Source organism: Micromesistius poutassou, assembly GCF_964030765.1.
Source record: "Micromesistius poutassou genome assembly, chromosome: 8".
Lineage (NCBI taxonomy): Eukaryota > Metazoa > Chordata > Actinopteri > Gadiformes > Gadidae > Micromesistius > Micromesistius poutassou.
In genome coordinates, this window is record NC_140278.1 from 16,460,615 (window position 1) to 16,488,215 (window position 27,601).

General features: G+C 44.8%; 1 protein-coding gene across 1 annotated transcript; it reads left to right on the forward strand.

The window, feature by feature from the left end:
- The first annotated feature begins 3,727 nt into the window (after positions 1–3,727).
- On the forward strand, positions 3,728–27,194 carry ube2e2 (ubiquitin-conjugating enzyme E2E 2). Its single transcript, XM_084471761.1, has 6 exons — positions 3,728–3,866; positions 5,284–5,473; positions 6,330–6,380; positions 21,708–21,840; positions 24,617–24,764; positions 26,352–27,194. Exons 2-6 carry the CDS (start codon positions 5,292–5,294, stop codon positions 26,447–26,449), a joined length of 612 nt encoding a protein of 203 aa, XP_084327887.1. The 5' UTR covers positions 3,728–3,866; positions 5,284–5,291; the 3' UTR covers positions 26,450–27,194.
- Positions 27,195–27,601: the final 407 nt, after the last annotated feature.

The window sequence follows — 27,601 nt, forward strand, 5'->3', positions numbered from 1 at the left end:
CATACCTAGTATTTAATATCAATGTGCTTTAGCACTGTTCTTCTATGCTTCAAGCATGTCAAACATTAAAATGTCCCTAAACCTAACCATCCTTAAAGGACAATACCAGTCTGGATCAAGTCAGACCGGTCTTGATCAAGACATCATAACCATCTCTACTGTCTCAACTAAAACCTCTGTTACCAATATAATTTGCCAAAATTAACGCTGCCGAAGAGCGTTTAAAAGGAGACAGCTCTCACCATGAATTTGAACAATATATCACTTCTGTCTTTCGGAATCAATGCCTGTTGTTAAAAAAACAGACAAAAAAAAAACAGACAAAAAACAGATAAAGTTGAAGTAATTTACAAAAAGCAAGTTTTTTATGCTCATGTGAAAGGCTGTTAGGTAGAAATGGTGCAACAAAGTCATTTTGACAAATTAGATTGGTAACAGATGTTATGGTGAAGGAGAGGCGGTTACAACGGCTTGACCAGTAACCACAGTATTGCCCTTTAAACCTCAGCCTTTCCATGTCTAACCCATCATTGGAAAACATCCTTATGGTTTACCCCACAACACCCCACAACACAAAATGTACTGGGACCAGTATCAACTGCTCAACCAGCAGAGATCCAGGGCTACCAGCCAGCCAGCGTCTGGATTGTTCCAGGGTTCAACTTTATCCTGGGGTCAATTTGCATGAGAAAGGAGCCTGTTAGCAGAGAGGAAGGGGGTGGAAGGGTGTGACCTCGGAGCCTGCCAGGAAGTGTGCTAGCTAAGCCCCGCACCATTCTCACACAGAGGACTATAGGTTGCTGTCCATCACTGCCGCACACACCCCCAACACATACTTGCATATGCATAAACACACACACACACACACACACACACACACACACACACACACACACACACACACACACACACACACAGACACACACAAACACACTCAGCAAACACAAAGATGCCTATGCACACACACACATATATATACACACACACATATATATATATATATATATATATATATATATATATATATATATATAAACACACTCATGCAACACACACACACACACACACACACACACAAACACACAGATACACAAACACACACACAGCCAGTGTCTCTTTATCATGCTGATGTGAAGACCAGAGAGGGTGACCGAGAGGGCCTGAGCTACAGAAGGGAGCGGGGTGCACGTGAAGCACTAAGCGGGCCAGGCAACAAGGTGGCTCACCCCGCTGCGCACGGTGTGGCACAGAGCGCACCGCTCGTGCACTTCACAGCTCTTAAGGATGCTTAATAAGGTGAGCAGTACCCTTGAGAGGATGACCTATGTGTGTGTGTGTGTGTGTGTGTGTGTGTGTGTGTGTGTGTGTGTATGTGTGTGAATGTGTGTGTTTGGGATGGTGGAGGGGCTGTGTGTGTGTGTGTGTGGGGGGGGGGGGGGGGGGGGGAGGATGGAGGGGGCTCTGTCTGTGTGTGAGGGTGACTGTGAGCCAGGGTGCCTGTGTGTGTGTGTGTGTGTGTGTGTGTGTATGTCTGCATGTGCATATGTGTATGTGTGTGTGTGTGTGTGTGTGTGTGTGTGTGTGTGTGTGTGTGTGTGTGTAGGTCGCTGGCCCAAAGTGCTACATGTCTAACACAGGTTCTTTCACGTATTCATTCAGTACATATTTTCTCCCATGTGCTGTAATACACACCAGAATATTCTAGAATGCAGTTCAACATCTGCACTAAAGACTCACTCAAACAGAATCCACCCTCACAACAACCTTACAGCTTCCCTCTGGCCGCACGGGCGGCGGTGGAAACATTGCACATCCATTCATGGTGCACAAACAAACAAACGTGGTGTTTGTCATGCAGATTGTAGAGCAATAAAAAGCCACCTCTGGATGTATTTGTGTGAGCTGAGGAGACCGAGGAATGAAAGAGGAGAGGGTGAAAGGGATGAAATGTATTCCATGTGGACCGAGAGAGACAGATGACTCCTTCTCCGCTAACAGACAAGCTCAGGCTGCGTGGGATTGGTTGAATCAGCAAGATCACTCAAGTGGTACACTGGTTTGTTCTGCTGCTTCTTTATATGCATGTAACGTGTGTGTGCGTGTGTGTGTGTGTGTGTGTGTCTGCGTGCGTGTGTGTGTGTGTGTGTGTGTGCGTGTGTGTGCGCGCTTGTGTGCGCGTGCGTGTGTGTGTGTGCATATGTGTGTGTGTGTGTGCATGCGTGTGTGTGTCTGTGTGCATGTGTGTATAATTCTGGAGTTTAGTTTAAATACTTAAGCCTTCTCTTTCTCTCGTGAAATAGAGTGATTGAAAGAGAACCAGAGAAATATAGAGGAAAGAATAGAGCGAGAGGAAGAGGCAGGCAGAGAGAGATTAAAAGTGAGCGAGTAAGAGAGAGAGAGAGGCAAAGAGAGAGACAGAGAGGGAGCGAGAGAGAAAGAGCCGGAGAGAGAGAGAGAGAGAGAGAGAGAGAGAGAGAGAGAGAGAGGAATAACTCCATGAACTTCAGAGAGAATAAAAATGTCTGCAATCCAATATGTCATTATGTTAACAAAACCGCGGCTTTTACGGGACTCCATGATTTGATTGTTTTCGTTTTACAAACAACCCAGGGGGGGCGAGAGGAGGAGCTCCAGGTAACGCCCGGGTAACGACCCCAATCCAACGGTTGTGGGTTGGATTGCGTCCATCGGTATTGGAACCCAGAGTCTCTCCGTTTGGGTTGGGAAAACCCTTACCACTGGACTACCCCCAGTAACATCGGATTAACATTTCTTTGGCTTTCCTTGGAGTGGGACCCTTTACCTTTGAACATTGTGACTAATTAATGACCAGCTGACTCAAATGCCCTTCCTGTTGACATTATATACCTTGAGCCCAATTACTTTTGATGACTTAATTTTAATGAGCTTTTTTTCTCACTCACACACACACACACACACACACACACACACACACCCTCTTTCCACACAGACACACACACACACTCAACCTTCCCACTCTCTCTCTCACCAACGTACTCTCATACAACCAGTACAACCCACACACATTTTCTCGCTAACACACACACACACACACACACACACACACACACACACACACACACACACACACACACACACACACACACACACACACACACACACACACACACAAACACACACACACACACACACACACACTATTGCTGAACAAATGGGATGTCATGTCGGGGGTCAAACCTCTGACATGACAGGTAAAGTTACAGTTACCCGGACTTTCAAACCACAAGGTCAAAAGTGAATGAATAGGCCTAAATAAAAACGGTTCTACACAAGATCTATCTACACAAGATATTTGACCTTTAACTGCACTGGACTATGAACGATGATAAGTATATTTAATAATAGTAATTCTAGATGCAATTAAATAGAAAAGGCTATATTAGGTAGTATCATTTTCATAACGGCCCTGGTCACAAATTGCAAAATAGCAGCAGGGCATTTAGTGATGGATACATCCTTTAGAGTCTGGCATTTCCATCGCAATAATTGAAGCCGTTTAGGGGATTTAGTACTATCCTAGCCGAAAATCCGAGATAATTTCCGAAATAAAATCATGTTTTTTTAAACACACTGTAAAAAAAAAAAAAAATTAAGCAGTCGGAGCAGTCCACTTGTCCTTCCAATGCAGTCCCCGTGCACGAGCAGTGCGCGTGGAGCGGGAGCGCGCGTGGAGGCGGTCCGGCGCTGTTTTCTGTAATCGCTTTTCTGTCGCTACCTCCAGTTAAATAGCAAGGACACGAGAGCGAGCACACGGCCGTGGAAGGATATCTACTTTTTTACCTGGGATTATAACTCGGATTGCCGCATCGACGGCCATCTTCAAGGTAATATCGATGCATGCATTTCATCGGCGCTCGTAGATGTTTAGAAAAGTAAGTCAATGTCCCGGGAAAGTGGCGTTTTCCAGTGCGAGGGGGGTGGTGGGTTGGGGGTGGGTGGGACGTGTTTCCCTTTGTGCCGAGGCAGGGTCAGTGCTCTCCATGCACAATGTGGACACTCAGGAATCGCTGAGCATTTTCACACACATTTCCGAGTGGCTCGTCTGATCCGGGACGTCGACTGGCTCCGACGAGGATCTAGTTGCCCGTGTTTAAGATGTTGAAACCCATTCTGTCCGCATTTCCCTGCACTTTATAACGACGAGGCCTGTTCTATTTAAGTACCCAATAGCAGTAGGCTACGAATACCCGCGGCAGATGCAGATCCCACTTCCCCATAAACCCCGATGATGTGAATCGCGTTTGTGGTCGGATCGATTTCCACAAGGGGTCCCTCGACCTATTGTGTTTATGATCACCCTGGCGCAGAGGGAACCCCGTTGCGGTGGTCTTATTCGAGATGGGCTACAGAAGTAGTGTATTCGCTTTGCATAATATCGAATAATAGTAAACACAATTGAATGATCACGGTCTGGATCCGAGCAAAAACGACCTGGCGTAGACGTTGTATTGAATGCGAGAAGTCGATACATCGATCTGAAGAGATGAGATATATCCTCGGGTTGATGTCCCCATCGAGAAACGCCCCCGGGAAAGGCGAGCGTTTCGCAGCTACTTATGGTTTGATTAACTGCCTCCATCTCCGTGAGGTTTGCACATATGCTATTCGGTTTCAGTTATGCGTTACCCAATATGTTTATTTAGCTCTTTGTCGTCCGCTTGACATAACAAAACGCGACAGAGCTCCCCCTGGCAGATTAGTGAAGATGGATGCCCCCCTTGAAGGGATCCTGGTCACACACATTCACACCGTCCGTCACTTTAAAAAGCACAATCTCCCTATCGGCGCGCTCATTATGTGCCATTACATCCCTCAATCTACTGGTCACAAAATGTATCCCCAGTTACATTACGGTCATAGTAATCGTTACTAAACGTGCACGTAAAACTGGACAGCGTCAGACAGTTTCTCTTTTATAATCAATAAATATATAGCCTTATGATTGAATGCGTACATACTGGGACAGTAACTGATGTCGCCGATAATTACTCTGACACACCAGTGTATTGCAAACTATATTATAAATATATACAACCAGTTTCATATCGTTGAGATGACAAACAACGGTCGGCTAAATGTATTTTTTTTTATATTTTCACAACTTGATTATAATCTGATCACCTGCAGGTTCACCTCCCAGGTTCATCTACACCAACACCTCCACCGTCACATGTGTATTATCGACACCATTTGAAGTCCCACGATTCTTCATAATCTCCTATGCTTCTCCTATCCCTCCAGGGCCCAAGATGTCCAGTGAAGCCCAGAGACCTGACGACAGCCCCAGCACCAGCGGGGGCAGCTCTGACCTGGAGGGGAACCAGAGGGAGTCACTCCCAGTGGAGCAGGAGCGTGAACAGGCCCAGCCCAAGAAGAAGGAGACCAAGATCTCCAGCAAGACCGCCGCCAAACTGTCCACCAGTGCCAAGAGGTGGGTCCAGGGCCGCAGGGTCCTATAGGGGCGAGCTGTGACCAGGGGTTGGGGAGTTATTCCGGGGGACAGGCAGCCTAATTTTAGGAAGAACGCCTCACTCTATTTGTGGGGGTAATTTATGGAGAACACATTGCTGGCACGCCCGGGCTCTGGATGAACTTGTGAAACTATGAATAAAGACCTCTTTTATCATGTGCATGGAGACACACACATACACCTCTGTAATTAATTGAGAGATGTGGGTGACGACAGAATCATGCAACCAGTTTAACGAGTTTTGGAGGTTTGGGAGCCTTAATAGTTTTGTATATTTAGTTATTGTTGACATAGACCGATGTTGCAGACGTCTTCCTTTGTTAATGACACTTATAGTCCCCTCCCATTCCCCTCTCTCTGGGGCTGAATCCCACCTTGTTCGTGTGCATAGTTCATGTTTTTGTATGAATTAAAAAATTGCATTCAATAGCTGATTGGACACACTGATTGTCAGCGAGCTGAAAGGACATTTGTATATTTGGATGATGGTTTTACTTCACAATGAACCTTTTCGTCATGGTGGTGGTGTGAGTTTCTCTCTTGACAAAATCCATTATCAATGTTCTGTACAAAACGTCCTCAGTTCTCATGGCAGTGATAATACTATGTAGACACAAATGGTTTAGTATTACTTACAATGGCATGTCATATCCAAGCTCTTTTTTAATTGCTGCTTTGTTTTAAAGAACCGATCCATAACCCAGCTGAAAGCTCTTATAAAAACATCATGCAGTTGCTCTCCATATTGAAAGCGAGTTTTAATATATCAAAGTCAGGACGGAGCAGCGTGTTTGATCTGTGTCTGTCTGTTTCCCAGGATTCAGAAGGAGCTTGCTGAGATCACACTTGACCCCCCGCCCAACTGCAGGTAAGACCCCGCTGTCTCTCTTAGTAAGTTCCTCTTTACCTCGTCACCACGTCTCACCTAGAAGACACCATGCAGAAGATGTTTTTAGAGCTTCCTGATCAGAGTTGAGGCCCTTATATGCTTGACCCGCCGCAGGGTCTTCTAGGTGCTAGAGCTGGGTCTATCCTCCATCTCCCTCTCCCTCTCTGTTTCTCTGTCGGCTGTTTTGGTGTTATTCGCTGAGGGGTTTTGTTTGGACGCAGTAGTAATCTGGGGGATTAAAGTGATTCAGTTGTGTTGGACGCTGCTAGAAGATGGTCACGGCCGTGTGGCTCGTAACGTATGAGGGCGAAGGGCACTACTTTTAAGAAACAGAAGATAATGCAGGCTATTTTAAAAACAGAAGCAAGTGTCAAAGTGTGATGTTTTCACTTTGCGTTAGTTGGATTAGAAGGGGTGTTGTGTGTGTGTGTGTGTGTGTGTGTGTGTGTGTGTGTGTGTGTGTGTGTGTGTGTGTGTGTGTGTGTGTGTGTGTGTGTGTGTGTGTGTGTGTGTGTGTGTGTGTGTGTGTTCTTTCCCTCGTGCACCACTTCCTCAAACAAGCACAGCCTGTTTGAGGTTGCGGCACACAATAACCATTGTCCGTGGTAGACGCACGCATGCATGCACACGCACACACACAGGCCAGAGGTAAGCCTTTGTCGAGAGTGTGTATGTGCTTTATTCACTTGTGGAACATATAGCAATGTTTCATTGATTACAACTCTGTTACATTGTCGCCTACAAATGGATGCAGTTATGCCAGGTTTATGCATGTATGTTACACTATTTGTACTTTAGGAAAGTTGTATGTATATTTGGTTGTGTGATACTCTTTGTGTGATATTATTTGCTCTGAAGTCGATGTGTGTTAAAGGACTGGCTGTGTGTTGTTCATGGATCCCTGTGTTTTCTGAACAAAATGTGTCTGTTGTTTTTCCGGTGAGGTGGCATCGCTACTCCTCGAGACTATTTTAGTCTTAATCAGCCCCTCTCAATCTCAACCGACTAGCCAAATGTGTCTTGACGCCGTCAACGGTGGCGCATCAAGACTCATTTGGCTAGTCGGTTGAGTTCTACTCTAGGCTGAGTTGCTTTTATTGCACTGTAAGCTGAAGATGGTTCCTCAAGGACCATAAACAGTCAGAAGCCCTCTTACTCAGAAGAAAAGGAGGAGGAAGTGGAAGGAACTAAGTTGACAAACATTTTTTAGCTCTAAGACACAGACTAAGTCATTGAAAGAAAAAGAATCGTCGGCAGAACGTTTCACAGCCACCATCTTTGCAGGGGCGGGAGTTGCCTGGGAAACAATCATGATAACCCGCCCCCTAATCTGTTCTGTAAACTTCAGTTGATAGCAACAAATCCTAATAAAATAAGACTGTTGTCTTTGAGACAACATCCAAATAGATTAGGGAAGATCAGAGTCTATGCATGCATATATGTATGTATTTTCGTTACATATTAAGTTTTTTTTTTTGACTACTCAAATGTGTTCCATTAGCTTCAGCAGAGCAATTGTAGCCGAAACAATTTCCCCTGGGATCTGTGTTTATCTGAATGTTACTCGTATCAAATGTACAAATACAAATCTATCGCTGCTGTTCCTGTGCATCAGCCAGATGTGCTTTTTTTGGTGTGCGTTTGCTTGGCTGGTTGTTGACTGGAGGCTTAGGGCTGGAGCCAGTGTTGTTATATTTTGAGCTTGCCTGCCCGTCCCTAGCTGAATGGGAGCTGAAAGGTTAGTCATCTTATTCCCGCCACAAATGGAGTCACGGCCTGTTGGTACTCTTCACCAGATGGACACTGATTTGTGGGGTAGAAGAGCTCCCCCTCTCTCACTGGTGAATTCTGGGTACCAAGCCAGGAGACGATGATGTATTTCCTTTCAATCTCTCCATCCCGCACCATTTCTCCCTTTCTCTTTTTTTTGTCTCCCTCTCTTGCCATCTTGCTCTTTTTTATTCTCGATCTCTTTACCCATAACTCTATCTTGTTCTTGGTCTTATTTTTCCTTCTCTGTCTCTCAACATATTTTTTATCTTGCATCTTTTTCTATCTTGCTTTTTCTGATGGGCTCACACTCAATCTCACTCCTAATCTCCCCACCTCCCCCTGTCCATCTCCCTCTCTTGCTGTCTCTATCCGTCTCTATCTCTCTGGATTGACATTCACACTACATAAATACTACAGTGTATGCGTCTTGTCATTCAGTTCTTGGCTGGCTGCTCCGGTGAGGAGAGGCAGGGTTTCTCCACCTTATCGTCATGCAGAACCTACTGCTGTCCTCCCACAGGGTGCTTGGTTGAGCACCCACCCACCCACGCTGAGTGCCAGGATGGGGAACGAGGATTGTTATTATTTGGTGGTAACGTTGCACTGCTCGAAGAACTGGATAGTGTTTTTGGTTAGGGTTTGACTCTCAGCCAAAATGTACTCGGTTCAATGAATCCCCAATGTCCGCAGCCCACTCTGTCGGCCTCCTTACGAGTATGCCTCTTTTCCGTAATTGATCTATTTGAGGATTTTTATTGTGAGTCTTTGGATAAAAGTGTCTGCTAAATATCTGAATAGTAATTGGTCGGAACTGGTGTGTGTTCAGGGATGGCGTGTTTGTGAGTTTGTGAGACTTTGATGCTTTCAAAGGTCTTTCTAAAGTGGAACACAAGTCTTTGAGGCAGAGGGAATTAATCTTTCTGAGGTTTTAGATGCAAGTATTTTGAATGGAAGAGCGGTATTTGTGAGGTAGACGAGTCAGGATTTAGTTCAAGGTTTCAGGATCACATATTTATGAGGTGTCATTCACACTAGGTCATCGTGAATGACTCTCTTTTTCATTATAAGACAGATCCTTTAGAAACCGATTTGAAATGGTTCTTTAGAAACCAATTGAGAATGTTGCCGCGTGTATGAATACCTCTCTGAGCTTCATCTCCCTGGATGTCTTGTGACAGTTTGCCAGGCACCTTGGAATTGTCGTGCATCAAAGGAAGAGGGATCCTTTTGAAAACGAAGACGATCGACACAGCCATTGCTTTCATCTTAGTATGTTTTGAGGCTGTCATCTATGGGGTCCTCCTCTGCGACCGATGGAATCGGCCCTTTGGAAAAACGAAGCACAGTAGTCTGGAGATATGAGCAATATTTCAAAGAGGCCAAAAAAAACACTCAGCTAAAAATGCTATGATTGGTCGCACTTTGACAGAGGACATCCACTTTATTTACCAGTTGCTTGGACTCATGACGGATGAGATCGATATCTTGGAACTGTAAGAACTCTTTCCCTGAAGCGTGAAGCTGTGATTCTCTATTAAGATGTCATGCTGACGAATCCTGCGCCTGCACCCCAGGCAATGCACGGGAGGGTGCACTGTTTGAATGCAGAAAACACTTTCCCCATGAAGTATTCTGAAACGGTACTCCTTTGTGTGGTGGGTGTATAAGGCCTTTAATATACAGTTTGCTGTTTTTCTTCCGAAACAGACCTCCATGTCTCCACAGAGCAGGTCTAGACCAGTTGGAATTCACTTCAAATATTTATCACATTGATTGAAAGAAATGGATTAAAGGACCCTTGAAAAGCAAGAACAGCTACAGTATTCTTAAAGGAATATGGATGATTGAAGATTGAATTGACTTCCTGTGTCTGTGTCTCTGTTTTTACCCTTTCTGCCTGTTGAATTGTCAAGCTCTCTGTCCTACAGGCTGCTTTAAAGGTCTCCAGGTAATTTCTTCCTGTATCTATAGACCCACCCTCTCCATGACCCATTTCCACCACTGTATGTGGCTCACTTTTACAGGTGGTGCAGGCATTTTAAGTGTATTTCCCCTGTTCCTCTCACTGGTATTCACATCATCGAGGAACAAACGCATGCCATATTCAGATATATTGACCGTTTGAACACAAGTGAAGTTCCTGTTGAACTAGAGATGGAGAATAAGACACCCTGATCCAACCGCTAATGGCCTCCCTAGGGCCCTCTTTCTGGAAGACCACCCAGCGTGATGTCATAACCTTAAAATGTCTGAAACAGAGCCGTCCTTCCCCGATGACATCATAAAAAAACAAAGAGGGAACGGTGGTTACACAAGACGCCCACCTGGTGTTTTGGTTTTATGTGACCGTATCCGAAAGGATACAGTATAGTGCCTAGTGTGTAGTGTGGATCCCCCCCCCACCCCCCCTCCATATAAACGGGGGCTCTTCTCGTTCCTTTTTTAGCATCCAATCCGAATTTGAGTTCTTTCCAAGTGATGCATGTCCAAGTAAAAATAAAATGGCAAAGTAGCTCTAGGAAGAAATACTACTGACATCTCTGAATTCCCTGTAAGCCACTTTGGATAAGTGTCGACAAATCGACCACATTGCGGTCAATAGTAGGACATGAATACAAATCTCTGCTGTATCACAGAGTCTATGGCAGAGTCCAGCCTCCCATTTATCCAGCCCCCCATCGAGGGTTGGTTCTGACCCTCCTGTGGTCTACCCGGGCATGGGATCTGGGTCTTCATGGCCCTCATGCAGTGGCCCCTGCGGAATTCAGTGTGTGAGTGACATGCCTAGCATCATTTTTCACAGCGTTGCTATTAAGCACAGCAGGGGGAACCATCCATATGCATGAGGAGGCTGTGGCTGTGTGTGTGTGTGTGTGTGTGTGTGTGTGTGTGTGTGTGTGTGTGTGTGTGTGTGTGTGTGTGTGTGTGTGTGTGTGTGTGTGTGTGTGTGTGTGTGTGTGTGTGTGTGTGTGTGTGATCGTGATCGGTGGGGGTAGATGCTGCCTGAATGCTCGTGGCGCTTCAGAGTGGAGAACATTCTTCTCCATGGTAAACATGGGAAGACCATCATGACATTGGTTGTAATTGCTGAGGAAGGACTTCTTGCGGTTACTGGAGATAAGACCATTGCGTGAATGCAGTCAACTGTCGCTAATTTGTGGGAAGGATGCACTTTAACAAAGTGGCATCATCTCAATATTGATTTATTTCATTGTTGCAGAGATCAAACATCTATGTCTTCATCAAACACTGCTAAATAATGAATACCATGTGTAATACCAAAGTGTATGGAAATCTAACACAAACACTGGGCTCTACCTCTGTAATTGCCATAATGAATGCTGGGATATATGAAGGAATTCAGCTTCACTGTCTCTGCCATCCCATACCATAGAACGGGTTTGAGTTCTTGAATGTTAACGAACAAATATTGTTTGTTTGTTTGTAGCTCTTTGTGAAGATCTGATGTGACTCAAATTCTGGAGATGAAGTGATGTTAAACAACATTGGAATCTGAATTCCACATATGGGTTCCAGACCCTAAGTTCTAACCAGGGTTCCATCTATGCATCCTAATTAAGGGCCATGCTTCTCCTTCCTTAAGGAGGTCTGAAATCAGTAGAGGAACATCTGCTCTTGTTCCAGACCTTCAACGTGGACTTATGTTCATCTGCTCTTTAATGTTTTTCCCTGCAACATTTAGTTTGACAGCGAACACAGCTCGGGTGATTCATGTGAGCCATTGGATTCTCAATGTCCTCTTTCACAAGGCCCTTTTCCCTGCAAGCATTGGTGCAAAAGGTTATTAATGTGTTCCTGGAGAAACTGGGTATGAAACGGCAACATAGAAACTGGCATTACAGCAGTTCTACGGAAGCACTTTAAGACTTTGAGCGCATCAGACGTGATAATCTGTGGGCGACCAGTAAAACAAACAGAGGAATCTTTGGCAAGCATGCGAATACCTCAAATGCTAAAATAAACAAGGGCTCTTAAGCTTCTATTATGTCTTTGGTGGGGAAACCAATCTCAAAACTTGATGTATTTCCATCTACAGTCATAACACATAATGGCCCTTTCTTTCCAACTTTTCACTTGCTGCAAAGACATACCTGCTGTCTGAGTGGCCTCATAATGTCCACGTTATAAACACTCCAATGAATGACGCCAAATTAATCAAATCCTAGGGGGCACGCTTCCTTTTCTCTGGACTGATTAGATTTTCACATAATCTTATCCAGGTGCTAAACTGACTGGACTGATGTTATGGTATCCAGGCTGCTAGACTAATGATGTACCGGCCTCTGGGGGTTTAGGGAACCACTTGTTCACATCAATGACCTCTGGGGGAGGGAAACCTTTAGCCATTAGGGCAGAATGACTGCATATAGGTTGGGGGGGCGGGGGGGAGGCAAATCAGGGAGTCCTAGCTACTCAACCATGTTCTCAAATCATGGTTGAGTCGTTCTCCTGAGTACAAAAGTGTGTGGTGGTGTGGTGTTTTTTTTGACATTTTTGCAGAGAAATTGGTTTTGACAGCCTTCTAAAACACTATCCGTGTACTGTGCACTAGAATGTCATGAAAGGTCTTTCATTTCTGCTGTTCGATTTTTCCCTCCCTCCCTTTCTCAGAAATGTTGTTTTTAAATGTCTTCCTTGCTTTTGAAGTTTGCCATTCATTAGAAACTTGAGATTCTTTGCATTGTCTGTTACACACACACACACACACACACACACACACACACACACACACACACACACACACACACACACACACACACACACACACACACACACACACACACACACACACACACACACACACACACACACACACGTGTGAGACTCATGTTGTTGTGTGGAGAATGTATGCGATGGCTGTGTGTAATGCTAATGTTACACGCTCTGCATTATTCATTTGTAGCCAGAGGCAAACATTTGTGCTGCATAAGACTCTTACTGCAGGCATGCGATCAGAAGCAAAAGAGTGTGCAAAAACAGGGAGGGAGAGAGTGAGAAGGAGGGGAGGGGTCCTTACACTACAAAGTCTCTACTGAGCGTGAGGCTTCTCGCTGAATAAGAATACACCGCTGAGGACATCAAGCAGATCCCACGTTTTATATACAGCGCTGTAAAACCAGGAGCTTACAGCCCGGTGAGAAAATACCAAAACAAACAACAACAACTACCTTGAAACAAAACAAGTGAGGATGGTTTAGGGGGCCAGATTGTGGAGCGGCTGAGGTGTTGGACTCTCAGTCAAAAGGTACACAGTCCTGAATGTCAACGTCAACCGGTTGGCATTGTAGGACTTAAGATGCCCTGCCTGCTCCTTGGTATGTTTCTAAAATGCACTGCAAGTTGAAGTGGATAAAGGCATCTGCTAAATAACTATATAGTAATAGTAGGTTCTCAAACGGTATACTCCTGAGTTCCCATCTCACCGCCCCCTAAATGGACTGATTCACTTTTTCACAGGAATCAAACAGCGTTTGTTCCCTACACATATTCACCCTTTTCCTCCTTTTAGGAAAAGTGGTGGTTGCCGGTTGAACCATCCAGATGGTAATTACGGTGTTCGTTGTACACATGGACAATAAAAGGTTGGATTAAAATCAAAGCATGTCATTTGAGTAGAAGAGGGCTGGAGAGTTGGAGGAGGGAAAGGAGGCATGGATGTTTTTGAGCTGCACAGTAATTGGTCTTGGGCCTCTGTCTCACAGTCAGGGAGGCAGAGTATTGCTTCATTAGATTTGCCGTGCTGATAGCCACAGCAAAAGAGCTGATTGGACGAGGGTGTGGATGTATCAATGTGTCATTACCACATAAGGGGAGGAAAACTGAGGAAAGTGGCTAAGGGGAAATGAAGCAGAACGGCAAATAACGTTCATAATGACTTCATTTACGCAAGGCGTCACAACCTCTGAATCATATTTATTTAGCATTTTCCTTTAAATAGGCTGTGCTGTATTTGTAACAAGCTGCTGTTGGACTAGAGATATATTTGCAGTGGTAAATGGTGGAGTGGTGTGGTTTTTAACATTTTATTGCCTGGAGGAATTTTTGAGGAATTTTAAATATGTGTAAGTAATTACTAAGTGATTTGATTTTGTTAATTACCAAGTTGACAAACTCAAAATGAGAGAAAATCGTCTTGAAATGCTACTATTGAACTATGTATTATTTTGTAGGTAATTCTGTTGATGGCTCTCCAGATATTCAGAGTATTTTCTGTATGCAAAACTGAATCGGGAGATTTGTGGCGTGTTTTTTTCGAGAATTAACATTTGTCTGGTGAATGAGAAGTGTAACCTTTGCCAGCTATAATCGATGACTCAATGACTGCTGGAGTAACTCTGGCCGTTGGCTTTTATTAAGGATGGAAAGGAACAAGCTGTATTTCAGTTCATTCTGACCTGCTCAGACGACAGAGGTAGCTCAGTGTAGTGGCCCATTTATAGAGGTGACGATACTGAATAAGTAATCCCAAATTCTTGCTGATGAATAATTTCTTCCATAAATAAAACACGTTTGTAGAAGCAGTAACAATAATTTTATATGTACTCCTTGAAATAGACCTAAAATTCAGAGTCTGACCTGTCTGTGTGGAAACAGGGAGACATCTGCATTATGTCCCTGCTCAGAAATACGTGGACACAAAGCATCTGAATACATGCTGCATGTCGATGTTGGCTGTGTGCATGGGTTGTCCACTCAGATCAGCTCATTCAGATGCAACCACTAGTACAGTCTTAACATCTTAAACCCAATTCTAGCTTTCTCTGGCCCTCACCGGGCCAAGCGACGAGGCGTGGAGGCTCAATCACTCTGGGCTATCCTCCACCTTAATTCGCTGCCGTGTCGTCGTGAGGAAGTGATTCCAGGGTAACGTTATAGCGACGGGACAGGTGAGGGATCGTCGGGTGGTCGTCCAGCAAGATAAAGGTTAGCACGAAGTTGGCACCAATCTGCACAGTGGCCTTTTGTGAGGGGGGAAAATAAGGTTTTACAGATGATGAAGCAGTGCACGGTGGGGGCGTTCTACTGTGTTACAGCAGGGAAAGGTCACTCAATCTATATGGAAATGCTCGTCCCTTCTCCCCGGTCTCCTCGGAGCGGTAACAGGAAGTGAGGAATCAGGGCTGAGGAGGGGGAGGATAAATGAGGGGATCCGGTGAAAGGCTAAAGATCGTCCCGCTTCTTACAATCACTATCTCTCCTTGCAATCACAATATCTCTCTCCATCGCTCTCCTCGCATCGCAATATCTCTCATCTCTCCTTACTTTTTCACTACCCTTTTCTCTCTTTTTCTCATTGTTCACTTTCTTTCACCACCTCTTTCTCTCTCACTCACGCTGTCGTCTGCCCCCAGCCGACTAGCTCTCCTATTTATTTTCATTTTAAGCGTCTGGTCTCTTGTGTATTTAGTCACGCTGGTGTGTGCCCAAGCCGGTAAGGAGATCAATGGCAGAAGCAATCACCGGTAGCAGACACCGCTAACGCTAATTAATGCTAATGGCTACCTTCTGACCAGTCTCCTTGATACTGATGCTCTGTTATATTGTCTGCGCAGCTCTCGACTTCTGCCGGTTTTATCTTCAAGAGGAAATCTGACATCACAGTGTAGCTTAAGCATTTCGCACCATAAAGGATAACACACAAACTATTAAAATCCACACTGCCCTACGTGCGAGCAGGCATAAATGGGGCTTGCATGCAAGTGAGGCTGCAGAGCCGTAAGTGGGTTCCCACACAAGCAGTAATCTCTGTGGAGGGGAGCTCGGCGCAGGATTCTCACAGACACCCCGCTCTAATCTCCCAGAGCCCTAAAACAAGGACCCAGAAACCAGTGAATCAACACATCGGCACAGAGTCCTCGAGGGTAACAGACATGCAGAGTCCTCCCAAACGCATGGACGATACCACAGATACATAGGGTCCTCACAAACACATCAAGTGTAACACAGATACAGAGGGTCCTCACAAAAGCATCGAGGATAACATGGATACACAGGGTCCTACCAAACACACAATACCACAGACATAGAGGGTCCTCACAAACGCATCAAGTATAACACAGATACAGAGTCCTACCAAACACATTGGCGATACAATAGATACAGAGGGTCCTCCCGAACGCATGGACGATACCACATATACAGAGGGTCCTCACAAACACCTCGAGGATAACACAGATACAGAGGGTCCTCACAAACACATCGAGGATAACATGGATAAACAGGGTCCTACCAAACACACAATACCACAGACATAGAGGGTCCTCACAAACGCATGGACGATACCACATATACAGAGGGTCCTCACAAACACCTCAAGGATAACACAGATACAGAGGGTCCTCACAAATACATCGAGGATAACACAGATATAGAGGGTCCTCACAAACACATCGAGGATAACACAGATACAAAGGGTCCTCACAAACACATTGAGGATAACGCAGACATGGAGGGTCCTCAAACGCATCGAGAATGCCACAGATTCAGAGGGTCCTCACAGACAAGTCTTTCACCACAGGTACAGAGAGTTTACCACCGATACTGGGAGTCCTCACAAAAACAGGACAACGCTTTCAGCGTCACTGTTTAACAATGTCTCACCCCGGGGGGGGGGGGGGGGGGGGGGGGGGTGTGTGTGTGTGTGTGTGTGTGTGTGTGTGTGTGTGTGTGTGTGTGTGTGTGTGTGTGTGTGTGTGTGTGTGTGTGTGTGTGTGTGTGTGTGTGTGTGTGTGTGTGTGTGTGTGTGGAAACTGGCTTTTTTCTTGGCTAGATATATAAAGCATCCTGTTTACCCCCCCCATCCTGTGGGGGTAGGTGTTAGTGGCACCATTGTGGTAATTGTAGCATGGCAGTTTCTAGTGTGGGAGTCGGGGTGATTTCAGGGTTTGCTCATCCGACCTCTCTATTTCATATTCACTGGTGGTAACATTTTAATAAAGGCACCAATGGGAGTCTTATGTTCACATGTGCTTCACCAAGGAAATCGCTCTGCCTTCGGAACTGAGCCCACGGCCGTTGGTAAGGTTGCAGCAATTTTGTGGCTCCTTAGATATGCTGTGAATAATACTGTGGTAATGGGAACCTCTGGTAAAGGATATGGCTCCCAGCAGGGCTGTTATCAGTGTCGCCCGTTATTGGCCGCTTTACTGCTGCTGGAGGTCGCTCTTGAAATTGGTGTGGTTTTTTTTTCACGCCCTGTGAATAGGTCAGTGTTTGGCAGGTCTTGCTGATGCAATGGCTCTTTGGAAGTATTATGGCCTGTCTAACGTTGGAGAATCTTCACAAGACAGCTGCCAGCTGTATTATGTCTCTCGCCGTAGAGCATGGCTAATAACCACTAAATACACTGCCATGATATGAAAGCTGTATCCAGGTTTTACACTGAATATATATATATACCATTCTCGTGGCTTATAAGATTAAATCGTAAATGGGATGACTCTGCAGTTGTGGATCACCGTGACTCAAATGAGTGTGAAACTCGTTTAACAGTTTTTAACTTGAACGCTGTTTTTAAGAGCCGGAGCATACAATGTTTAACCTACATCACAAGCTTATCCGAGTCCCCAGTGGAGTCTGCTCTTATAACAGGATGTTTTTACGCCTTGTCTCCTCCGCCTAGCACTACTTCACACCCCGCAGGTGTGGTAGAACCTGTAGGACTTAAGCTTCTCCAGCAACGCGTGGAGGAAACGGGTGGGGGGAGATTTGTAGATAACAATTTTTTGGGCCATGATGCAAATCTATTGGTTTGCGCATTACCTCATGCGAGTTGCCAGGTCAAGTAGAAATAATTTAGACTTCAAAGCAAGGGCCCGCCGCAGCTCCGCCCCATGGGGGCGGGCGCCACTCACGGAACATTCAGCGTCGCCTGCAGACAATTGAGAGGAGCGGAGTCAACTTGTTCACTGCAGCTCATGTCATCGTACCTTACGGTGGAGAATGAGGTGGCGGTGGGTGAGGTGGAGGCAGAGATGGTGATGGGGGTTGAAGAGGAGTACGAAGAATGAATTGCAGTAGGACAGTTATGACAATTAAAAGGGGATATACATGGTTATCTCGTTCTTAATTCATGTATCTTAAATGCAAATGGTCCTAATTAAATCTCCTCTTGCATTTAGTGGTCTGCTCTGTGTCAAAGCGTGTCCCAGTGCCCAGCATGCGCTAAGCAAAGGTGGTTACCCCCGCTCATCTCTAGCACAGCCCAGGTCTGGATTCAGACAGTCAATGCCCCCACAACCTGGTCTGTCTCAATGGGTTCGGAGGGGGGGGGGGGGGTAGGGAGGGTCGCTGAGCGCTTGCCTCAATATGCCAAGGCTTTAAAAAGACCAATCTCTCCCCCTTTTAGCCTCGTCGTCAGTGGAGAGCTTTGAGTGGCGAGTATCTCCAGGAGTTATTCCCGCTGCGGTCGAGTGGGGAATATGGGGAGTATGGTCTGCTGTCGGGGTTCACAGGCTGGATGGGAGACGGTCCAGATCCATATGGATGGGTTTTTTGTTACATGATGCCTGAACACTGTGCGTAATACCTAGCCGTATTACTTAATACGCTGTGAAATCCCTTTGGCCAGGAAGTCACTGCTCAGCACCTTGGCTTCACAGAGTTAAGCACTGGCCAACATGGGTCTCTTTTCTTCTCAACACCTCAGTAACAGATGATGTAGAGCCCCCCCCCGTATAATAATGTTATTTTTTATATTTCACCACATAGCCTGAAGGAAATCCTCTTAGTTTTGCTCTTGTGCCCTGAAAACACTAGCGGCCAAGATTAAGAGATTTGAAAGACTGCGGCGTCTCTCAGTTAAATCCTGAGAGATGGAGAGAAACGGAGATAGGTAGATGGAGGGGGAGAGTGAGAGAGAGGGCTAGAGAGGGAGATTCATGGAGAGGGGGGGTGAGCTAGACAGAGGGAGAGAGGGTGAAAGAGGGAGGGAGATCTAGATCATAAAGTGTTAATTAAGGGAGGTGTGTGTGTGTGTGTGTGTGTGTGTGTGTGTGTGTGTGTGTGTGTGTGTGTGTGTGTGTGTGTGTGTGTGTGTGTGTGTGTGTGTGTGTGTGTGTGTGTGTGTGTGTGTGTGTTGACTCATGCATGGTGTGTGTGCAGTGTGATGCTGCTATAAGGGTGTGTGTTGGGCTGGCACGCTTTAGACGCCCTCCTGCTGGAACCTGCTCCTCTCGCTGTAGCATCTCTGGCTGATTATCAGGTTGTGTGTGGTTGGATCAAAGCCTGCAAGAAGTGCTTTATGGTCTGAATCACAGTTTCCCCTTGCACAGATATTTTTCGGTTCAGTGGAGAATTCCATTTTGATGTCCCGATTTGGATTATTGATTCGTTCAGCCTGATAATATACTGTAAAATATCTCACTGGCTGCAACACAAAGTGAATCGGATTAAATCATAATTTTCCTACCACTAGCCAACACACTACTGAACTGTACTGAAGATACAATTTAAATTGATTAGTAATGGGCACTACGGATGCTAATGATGTACAGAACATACAGACGTGAATATTTAAATGATCTTCTTTTGGTAAAGATTAATCTTTTTTGTCTGTCCAAAAATAACTAGACAAAATATTCCTTCCAGCCAACTTTTAGGAATAAAATGTGTTGACTGATTCGATAAAGAAACTATTGGAATTAGCCTATGGGTTTCAGACACTCATGGGCTTTTGCTTATCCACTATGCTGAATCAATTGAGGCTTGTGTGAATGCCTCTTTGTACACTCATTGAAACGCACATTTCATAAATGCTGTATCTCATGAATACAGCATTTGAGCATATAATTACATTTTATTGAACACTATCGTTTCATATTTTCCATATCAAATTCATTATTGTGATCATGGTGGCCCTCGCACTTCATAAAGGGCTACACAATATTTATACAGTTATATGGCTGCCACAATTTGCACTGCACGATTTCAAAGTATTACACAATGTGTACTGACAACACTAACCAATTGGTACTGAGAACTCATAACACAATTTGTACTTGTAAGACTCATCACCCAATATTCAAAAAGGACCTCTAAATTTCTACTGTGCACTACACAATTTGTACTGGTGATGACTGACTTGCACAAAGGACTGCAAGATTTGTAATGACAATTAACCACACCATTTATACCTGTGTGTGGGGGGGGGGAGGGTCATGGACAGTAATCACATGAAAGTGGGCGGGGGGGGGGGTGGATGGCCCTGAACCAGACCCTGTGATCTGGACCCGATCCCAGGCTCTCCTCTGGCCCTCTGCCAGCCCGGGAGTCCTGCTACATCCAGCACCAACGGGGGAGGGAGGGGGAGAGGTCTTAATATGGAAATGGCATTAATTAGCCGACCTATGGAACAGATGTGACCTTCAGTCCTGCACTCTGCAGCCCAGACGCTCGTCTGGATGGATGAGTGGTCTCCTTGAGGAGGCCCATGGTAGCTGCCAGGGAGCGGTCGCGCTGTGCTCCACTGCCTATTGCTGTGCAGATAAAGGGGGCTTGGGGTTTGAAGATGTCTGTATTTTGGGAGACGCCGTGGCGATGATCTAGGTCAGTGGTTTTCAAGCGGCGGGTCGCGAGCCGTAAGTGGGTCGTAGCAGAGGACCAAGTTGGTCGCTGGGTAGGCTGCAAAAACATCTGAGAAAGAAAATGTATATCTAAAATATAGAGGCCTGCTCACATGCCTTGTTTGCTTAAATTTGTATCCGTTAGATTGTGGTAAGCCTGAAACATGGATCTTTTAGGGCCGATACACTACCGATTTTATTTTATTTTTTCATCAGCCTTATCCAATGACCGATACGCCGATACCAATCTTCTTGAGCCGATATTTAGAGCCGATACTGCTTTTGCTCTCTCAATTTACATCATAAAAATTACACAATGAAGATAAAAAAAATGTTATGTAAATTGAGGGAGCAAAAGCAGTATCGGCTCTAAATATTGTCTCTAGAAAATCGGTATCGTGTATCGGTCATCGGCTAACGCTGAAGAATCTGTATCGGTATCAGCCATAAAAAATCCATATTGGTTGATCCCTAGAATAGAATTTTACTGCACAAAATATTGTCTGGTTGCTGGACCTAAAGTACCTCCACAGGTGGATTCACGGCTGTGCGGTTTACTCAATGGCTATATAATCCTCATTGAAATAATTGGGACTTTCATTTAGTCTGGTGAATCCACAGTGACGTCAAACCACCCAAAGTCACAACCACCTTGTTAAATACGATACTGTACTACGGTACCTTGCTCAACGGCTACATCAAACACTTGCCTTGAGGTTTCTGAGCAGGTCCCTCTCTTGTAGAGAAACTCATGCTCATGCTTCCTGAGCTTCAGCTGTCTGGGTAACCCCCTGGGGTCAAGCAATCTACCGTCATTAACTTGTCAGAACGCAGCATCTGGTTCCCACTCACGAGCGCTTTGAGTGAAGTCTGTGTGATGGTGAGGGGGGTGCTGCGGCTGGCTGATGGACTCATCTCCGTGTCTCGTGTCTCTCTGTGTTTCCTTCAGTGCCGGGCCCAAAGGAGACAACATCTATGAGTGGCGCTCTACCATCCTGGGCCCCCCGGGCTCCGTGTACGAGGGAGGAGTTTTCTTCCTGGACATCGCCTTCACGCCAGACTACCCCTTCAAGCCCCCCAAGGTGAGCCTTAAGGAAGTCGAAACAGCTGGCACACACAGGCTTTTGACCGCGTACGATACAGTCACTCGTCAATCACGGCGATGAATCGGAAGCAGGTGTCTGACCGACAAAGGCCACAAAGCCACGAACAATTCACTATTAAAGTGTGTTGCTCAAAGACTCCACGGCACGCTTTGGGTAAAAGCGTCCACTCAAATTACTTAATAGTAGTGAATAAATACTGGATTTTGTATTTACTGAAAGGTTTAATTAATTAAGGAACATAGCAGACTGGTCCATGTGTATCAAACATCCAAACACAAAGAATATTATGATTATCATAATATGTCTGTTATTGCTTGATCATTTATATCTGTTAGTACTTACTACTACTACTTTTTATCAATTTTAAATTGTTGTTATGCATGAACCTAGTTCAGATTCTGTTAATAATAATAATTAGATTAGGTTAATAATAATAATTAGATTATTATTATTATATTAACTGTTGCGGGGCATTTGATCGGATGCAGACACTGAATCAACTAAACGTGTTGAGGTGGATCTTCATTTGTAACACTCTACTCAATTACCCTTTCAACACTTTTAGTTGTGTTCTGAGTTTTGTGTAAATTTTTAAACGTTTTTCCTAACTCAGACACTCTCCAGCTCATGTTTTCTCTCTCTCCCTCTCTTGCTCGCCCTCTCTCTCTTACTCGCTCACTCTTTTGCTCTCTTGCTCTCTTTCTCTCATTCTCTCTCTCTCTTGCGCTCTCCCCTGCTCCCTCCCGGTTTGACAGCAGAATCAAAGAAGTCCAAAAGCTTTTGGTCTGCTTTTTTAGCCGGAGGGCTGTAGTTCACCCCTCCCCTCCTACAGCTCCCTTCCCAACACACACACACACACACACACACACACACACACACACACACACACACACACACACACACACACACACACACACACACACACACACACACACACACACACACACACACACACACACTGTGATCCGTATCCAACTGCCCCTCCATCGCCGGGCCCAGAGCTCCGGTGCACAATGGGCCTGTGCACCACCGCTGCTCCCTGGGCTGACTGGAAGCAGTCAGGCCTACAGGGGCTTTCTCTGGAAACTCTTCTGCACCGCCTCCTCCTCTTACCCCCTGCCTGCTCCTCGTGGCTGGCTCACCATGGGCGTGTGTTTCTACACTGGGGATCGGGGAGGGAGGAGGAAGGGGTTGAAGAACAGGCGGGTGGAGGTGCTGGGAGAGGAGAATAGGGTACAGAGGAATGGGGGGAGGAGAAGTAAGGAGGCAGGGGAGGAGGAGCGGGCCTTGTGCCATGGCATGGTTATTTATAGCGTTCTGCTTTTTTCTTTTTTTTTTTTGAGCACTCCGAAAGGTCCATTACACGTTTCCTGTGGAGGGTCAGGCAGGTCAGGTGGCTTCCAGATGTTGGGGGACAAGGAGGGGGGGGGGACAGATGTTGGGCCCGGGTATTGGGAAGAGGGACGAGACAGATGTCCAGCATCTACAGAGAGGTGGGGGTGGACAGCAAGGTTGGTTAAACTGTTTGGTCAATGACGGTTTTGGTGTCACTCTGCTTGTAAATCAAATTGCTAATTTGCACATAGGCACACTCTCGCTCTTTCATCTCTCGCTCTAGTGCTCAGGCACTATCTAGCTCTCACAAGCACTATTCATTACAGTAATAAAAGGCTTTATTAAGATTGCTGCCATCTAGTGGTGCATCAGTGGTATTTTTTGTCTATTTCATATTTAATATAATTAGACAGGTTTTTTTCCTTCTGAAATCTTTTTTCAGTCTTATTCCAATATAGATGTTAATATAACCAGCACTAGATCACTGAAGACAAAGGTTTTAAAAAAAAGAAAGCCTGCCGCCTTTCTACATCTGAAACGTCGCTCTCTAGAATCGGGTACCCAGCGATAATTCCATCAACCGATTAAGAAACAGTTGAATCCAATCCCAGAGTCTCCCTCATCCCCAGAAAACCGTTATTATCTAACTATTTCTCCATGTATTTACAAGTGGGCTCTGATAGCTGTGTTGACGGACCAGGTGGGTTTGGCAGTCTTCAGATGGCAGACCAGGCGTTATAAACTGTTTCAACAGCTGACGGCTGTCTCAGGATAATGTGGGCTGCTTTGTGGGGACCAGGGTGTGAAGTAAGACCTCAGAATGGGCTGATAAGGATTTATAAATCTATAAAAAATCATAATCCTATTTGTATTTCAGACCTTTTGACATCTAATTTGAATGTAAATTATTTTGTTTCATACCGACCAAGAAAGCATCTGATATCTTTCCCTCTGTCTGGCGGCACATTTCATGTGCATGCAATGCTCCTTATATTAGCAAATGTTGTGTGTGCCTGACTTGAAGTTTGGTTGTTCTGTTTCATACTGGGCTGTCTCAGAATAGGGAATTGAACCAAGTCCACCCATGAAAAAATAAATAAATAAAGGATTCTGGTCTTTTTGTCTTGACTTACTATTAAGTCATTCAGCAGATGCTTTCATCAAAGTGACAGTGAATTATTTACAGATATGTGTCAGGTTGAGGTTTGGTATCTTGTTCTCGGATGCCTACATAGAGACCGTAGATATTTGCATTAGTGTATAAATGATTCAGAAATAAAGGCTTTTAAACATTTGTGAAGCCTTAATTAACGTTCTGTACCTCATACCTTCCTGATGATGTCTAATTGTGCCTCAGTTTAGCTGATCCTAAATGCTCTATGAATAAAACCTGTTCTTCTTGTTGTCCTGTGTGCAGGTGACGTTTCGCACGAGGATCTACCACTGCAACATCAACAGCCAGGGGGTGATCTGTCTGGACATCCTGAAGGACAACTGGAGCCCCGCCCTCACCATCTCCAAGGTCCTGCTGTCCATCTGCTCGCTGCTCACAGACTGTAACCCAGGTAAAAGCCGCTGACCCCCTGCTAGTCCCCCAGGCTGGACCCTCAGTCTGTGGCGCCTTCGCTGGAGTTTCTTGCACACGATTCAGAGCTGAACTGGTTCACGTTGTGCAGCCGGCTCTAAGGTTGATCCTTGAGGCTATAGAGGAGAGCCAGTGCCTCTTTACAGGGATGCCAGCTGTCCTGTCCCCAGAGTATTATCAAATAAACAGAAAGCATTTTTAAAGGCAGGTTTTCATTTTAAGGGGTTCTTGACTGATGATGTAGGATTATTTAATGAGGTACAAGGTTAATAAACCTTGAATGTAATACACTCTAACTTCCTATAAATAGGTAATGTAAGGTGAATACCTTATGAATATTCTCTTTGGGACAGAATCCTAATGAAACCAGAAGGTTACTTATGGTTCAAGCTCTGTGGGGTGCTTCCTTTTGAGATGTTGGGAGGAGGTTGGTGGTGTTTCCCGTTCTGCTGTGGTCGCCGACATATTTTGCACCCAATGCTAGTCTGAGCTTAGTCATACTTCAGGTAGCTGAACCCTTTCCAAATGGCTAAAGTGGTATGACCTTTCTTGGGGTACAATTTTGTCGTCTTTGGCAACAGTTTCCTCGCACTCTGTATACTCTGTCATTTTCTTCTGAGCAGTAGTATGACCACTCAGGTGTCAACGTGAGTTGGTGTGAGTGGGAGGGGCTGCGAACATGCATCAACTAGCCCTGTTGAGGGGCACTCAATTTGCAGACAAAATTACCTGAATGGCGTTCAGAGTACTAGGATTTCCATACAGGGAATTCCCTCAGTTTGTTTGTGGGGCACTGCGTGCGTGTTCGTCATCACCCACGGACTGTTCATGAACACATTGCACCGACTCAGGGCGGAATAAGTGATTGATGCTGTTAAATGTATCAGAAACATTGGAAATGTATTCAAAAAACATATCGCCATTATTGCTGCCGATTTTTATCGCAATAGATATTAATATTGATTTATCATCCAGGCCTATACACCAGTAATGCGTTTTGTGATGGAGATTCTGTATCTTTTTGTATGGGCTATGTCCAGAAGTGTGTGACCAGAAGCTCCATCTATCAAAGCGATGGTTCAGGGTTTCCAGTGGTTATTTGGTGACATGTAAACATTTGAACATTTATTCCAGGTCATCAGAAAATTGTGATTTCCACTTTTAGTGTTCATTTAATTTCTCCTGTAGACATGTCACACATGTGGTTGATCAATAATGATATTTCTTGGTGTTTAGAATAAGATATTTCAGCCTGGTTCCATTCATTATTGGTGCCTACCCAGCTATTTATTATAAATAAAAAATACACACGGTTTAAAATGAGATTGTACACATGCTATTCTATTTGGAGAAATATATAATTATATTAATTTCTGTATCGTACACTATAAAATGTGTACAATACATTTTTGGTAGTCTACTCCAGAACCAAGATAAAGATTGGTAAAACCACACCAGAAAGACTTGAATAGGTAAAATTTCATGCAAGAGATCATCAATTTGTGAGATAACCTGTTATTTGCTCTCACCTGTCTCTCTTCATCCCTCTCCCTCTCCCTGCCTGCAGCGGACCCTTTGGTGGGGAGCATCGCCACACAGTACCTGACCAACAGAACGGAACATGACAGAATAGCCAAGCAGTGGACCAAGAGATATGCTACATAGGCTGCTACACGCTAGCCACCCGCTCCCTCAAACACCCTTGCCCTCTCTCACTGTACCTCTCTCTACCTCTCTCACTCTCTCTTCTCTCTTCTGTCACTCTCTCTTCCCCGGTCTGTCAAAGCACACCCACTAAGTGCAACGGTATACCTTGCCCTCCCCCTCCCCCTCCTCTCTCCCGAACCTTTTATCTACCTTTTTTCTGTGTAAAGAACTGTCTTTTGTTCCTTGTTGACTTGAAAGCTTCTTTTTTATACAAAGAGTAGATTGGCATTTTTATTTTTCAACATCAGAATGTTGGAAGTATTGTATTAAGAAACAAAAAAAATATACCTATCATTACACGTCGTCCTTCAGCTATACATATGTATCTGTTTTCTTAGTGGCACCTGGAACAAAACATACAGATTATATGCTTTTACTACTTTCGTTTTTGTTTTTTCCTGGCGCATTTAAAGTTTTCATTTTGTATTTCTGTCAACAGTATGTTACCTGCATGAATCAGGAGGAATTGCATCAATGGAAGAAAAAAAAAAAGTCACAGCTTTTTCGACTCCCCACTGATTTTGTTTGTACTGTATGTATTTTTTCAAAGGCTTTGGAGGCAGACCACAAATGTATAGGTCTGCCCGTGAAAGAGGCAGGACTTGTATATTTACTGGCTACCCGCCACCTCTGCAATTACAGAGTGGTTTGTTGTGCACTTGTATTACTGAAGCACCCAATAAAACACAATGTGGTTGGCTTGTGACAACACTCGTTCTGTCTCTGCTCACTTGGTGTTTATCCTGTCTACACAGGTTTAGACTTAAACACTCATACACATAATTTTAAGCAATATAAATAAAGAGCCATACTATTAACTCGAGCCATAAAAATAAATCATACAAAGTTACGCATAAAGGCTTCAATTCATGATGAATATAATAAAGTATATTGCATGCCTTGTCAGTCACCAAAACCAATTATCTACTTTAGTCTATTTAGTTCTTCAGGATAAATAACTTTAGAGAAAGATCCTAATGAAATCCCACCAAAACGAACTTAATTTGTATCTTTATACCACGTATAGTCGTACATAAAGCGAAGATCTTGACGGCCCCGCGTGTTAAATAATGTATTAGCTGAAGTTATCAGCTGATGGTCTAATTTGAC

Bases quoted from the DNA above. Each gene is read 5' to 3' on its own strand.
- ube2e2 (XM_084471761.1), top strand. From the start codon at position 5,292: ATGTCCAGTGAAGCCCAGAGACCTGACGACAGCCCCAGCACCAGCGGG. The intron at 21,841-24,616 runs GTGAGCCTTAAG...TCCTGTGTGCAG, and splicing joins ACCCCTTCAAGCCCCCCAAG to GTGACGTTTCGCACGAGGAT. The intron at 24,765-26,351 runs GTAAAAGCCGCT...CCCTGCCTGCAG, and splicing joins GCTCACAGACTGTAACCCAG to CGGACCCTTTGGTGGGGAGC.